At 34.8% G+C, this 3,429-nt stretch overlaps 1 protein-coding gene across 1 annotated transcript in view; it reads left to right on the top strand.

Annotated features, from left to right (window-relative positions):
* Positions 1 to 524: 524 nt before the first annotated feature.
* The window catches only part of NAEGRDRAFT_54380 (uncharacterized protein), a gene marked incomplete at both ends in the record, with an annotated part of 7,666 nt that continues 4,761 nt past the window's right edge, over positions 525 to 3,429 (top strand). Inside the window, 2 exons of the mRNA XM_002669181.1 lie at positions 525 to 1,048; positions 2,254 to 3,012. Coding sequence (XP_002669227.1) covers positions 525 to 1,048; positions 2,254 to 3,012 — 1,283 coding nt within the window. The remainder of the gene's footprint in view (positions 1,049 to 2,253; positions 3,013 to 3,429) is intronic.

Below are 3,429 nucleotides of genomic sequence, written 5' to 3'. Positions count from 1 at the left end.
TATTCAAAACAAAAACAACAACATGTATTCTTCTTCATCAGACGATTAGGAAATATATTAATAATAATAATTAAAAGAACAACACAAATGTTCTCAGCAAAGAACCTGTAGAGATTAATCCAAAACAAGACGTATAAATTACAGTAACAAAAATAATTAATATTTAATACGATCTCGCAAGCACAAAACAATTGTTACGGAATGATAATCTCTCTCTTTAGAGCAGTAATAATTGTAAAATACAATGAATAATGAACACACAATAATACGCCCACATTACCATTGGAATATCATATCTTCTCCCTTCAATTGAAATCTGAACATAAGCGGGTTTAGAATCTCGGCAGAAGGACAAAACCGATCATTCTCAGCTTATTAAGATGCAAAGGGAAATTTTTAAATTGGAGAGCACAATTCATTGATTAAGGTCTCAAATGTGCGATGCCGTCTCTAAAAGCGACATTATACTCCCGCCAAAATATAAGATACTTGTAGTTGAAAAAAGCTAAGAAAAAAACCCCTCGATGTCTCACCCTCACATCAATACAACAACAACAACATTGGGCAATGGTGATGATCCTCAGCCCATCTCGATAAGGCGAGACAAGAGCAATACATCTGTGCATCATTTAGATCCACATCATTCTCAACATCAACAACATCATTCCTCACCTATTCCAACACCATCCTCACATGGAAGCACAAAGAATTTGATGGAAGATGAAGATGATGACCAATATTGGGGAAAACCCATCAAAAACTCGCAAGATGAAGAAGTTGCAAATCAACCAATGAATAAGGGTGAAGCTTCCTATGTGGGAAGTAATACCAGTTATTCATCATCAGCCTTTACAAATCCTCAATCACCATTACTAGCATTTCGTAATTCCATATTTGAATTTATTGTTTCTTTCAAGAGGAATGAATCTTTCATCAAGAGCAAATACCAAGCAGTCGCATGGATTATGTTACATATTTACATGATATACTATTCTTTGATAACCTGTTCAATAACAACGACTGCGAGTGAGGAGAGTAGTGGAGCAATGTGGGGTGTTGTTGGTGGTTGGATTTGGAGAGTTTTGCATTTTCCTCTTGATTTTGGAATACAATATTATCCTTATGAGCTAGTTTATACATTTTCTGCAATATGGCTATTCGTTGAAATTCTATGTTTGATTTGCTTTTATGCATACAGAGTAGGAATCAAGAATGGAAGCAGATACAATGACAAAATCAAAATGGTATCCAGACTATTCATAATAATTGTAATTATACTTTCACCATTCATGCTTTTTGTACATACATACCCTCTAGCTGTTAACATGAATATCTTCTCCACATCATCATCAACCGAAATTTATATGAAACATTTCACAACACCATTATTTACAGCCTCTGTTAACATTGGTCTCATTGTTATTGGATGTATAGGGGCAATTTTGACACTAGGTATTTCTGTATTAGGTTTTTATCTTGTATATGAAACTATTCCAACAAGAGGAACCAGGACAGTATTCGTACTAGATAGAATTTATCCACTATGTCTCTTGTTACTCAATAACCAAGTTGGTATCATACTGACAGTAGTTTTAACTTATGAGTTGTGTGTTATTTCCGCTGGTATCAAATTCTTGTTGAGCATTCTCTTTATTGTTTCACTATTTGTGGCAATACCCTTCTACAGAAGGTGGGAGAATTGTGTTTATTGTGGAGTTGGAGTTTCAAGGGCTTTGGGAAGTTTAGGACCTCTTGTTTGTTTGCTTGTCACAAGAGATTCAACCATTGACAAGGAATTAATTGGAGGAATCTTAACAGGAATAACATTGGCTCTGATGATTGTTGGTTTCATACTTGGATATGTGATTATGGAAATTTATACAAGACTAAAGATGAGATCGATAAGAACAGTATTGAACGAATACTTTTCAGACAGCCATTCCGTATCCAATATTGTCTCTGAATTGACAACAAAAAAGATGAACAAGAGTATTATCATGTTCATTAAATTTAACACATTGAAAACAAAGGGTGGAGAAGGTTCAGATTTGGAGTTGGCAAGAAAATTCATCAAATCAGCAAACTTACGTAGTGTTACAGATGTCAACTTGTTAATCATGGCAGCAAGCTTTGTTGGTAATAATGCCCCAGCTAGCACCACAGAAAGTGGAAACACAGCCCTTGCAGTTGAAATAATGAGAAGAGTTTGAAACAAAACCCAAATTTCGTTCAAGTTTTCCATTACTTTTTGAGATGCAAAGAGATTGAAGCCAACTCTGAGAATTATGCTAATGTTAGTTATGAAGTTAAAAAATTATTAGAGAGACTCGATAAGAAACAATCTCAGATACTGGCATTGCACCAGGAATTTTTCAAAGAGCTTTCCAGTGAAAATCCTTCTGAGGACAAACTTGAAAAGATTAACAGAAAATCCAATAATTTGATAATATTTTGTGAAAATGCATACAAGAATTGCATGTATACCAATATGAACAACAAGACCCTGTTGAGAGCTTACGCATACTTTTTGGAGATATTTAGATTTGAGATTGAAGTGGCCAATGAATTATATGAGGAGGCTAATCAAATTGAGGAAGAGAAATCCAAAACCAACAAGCAGTCTCATTCAAAAAGTAATAGAGTAGTTCCTTATACCAGTGCCTCAGAAGAGTCATCACTTATGAAAAGAAGGAAATCAGACACTCTGAAACATGGAGTATCATTCGATGAAGTTGTAGATAACTGGGATTCGATCAGTGCAAGAATGGAAGAATCAATGAAACAAGAAGCCTTCTATAGAAATTCAATCAACACTCCAGAACACAGAAAATCCTATTATTTCACATTTTTACCGTTTGTGATTGTTTCATTCCTTGTTTTATTAATTTTATTAACAATGTCTCTGGTCTTTTCGTCAGAATTTACCAGTAGAACAGTGTTAGAAGAAAAGATTTGCTCAATAGCTGGTGCTCCAAGCATTATGGCCAATCACATTCGTTCTATTCAAGCTAGGTATAGATATTTGAATGAATCTTCAGCAAGTACCGCTCATGCCTTAGCTACTGTTCAGACCAGCTATGTTACAACATTGATTAATAATGTATTGAGTGCATCTTCCTCATCATTCTTCCCAGCTGTTACTGAAGATTTTATTGCCCAAAAGTTTTTGTACAAGGTTCCAAACAAACAAGTTGTAGGAGAATCTACACAACTCTATTCTACCATGAATGTATCTGTTTTGGAATTTTTAAACATGTTTGAAAATCATGCTGGTAGAGCAATTTCTCAATTGAGCTCTCCTGCCCAACTGAACGACACTTCAACAAATTTTCCAGTTCTTTTCTTCCTCTACAATAGAGAGACAATGTCTGAGGCTTTTGATTGGTTTTGTAGATCATTTTTGGATACTTCTATGGAGAGAGCTGACTG

The sequence above is a fragment of the Naegleria gruberi genome (genome assembly GCF_000004985.1).
Source record: "Naegleria gruberi genomic scaffold NAEGRscaffold_86, whole genome shotgun sequence".
NCBI classification, from domain to species: Eukaryota; Heterolobosea; class Eutetramitea; order Acrasida; family Naegleriidae; genus Naegleria; species Naegleria gruberi.
Note: the sequence above shows the minus strand (reverse complement) of the source record. Positions and strands in the feature narration are given on the sequence as shown.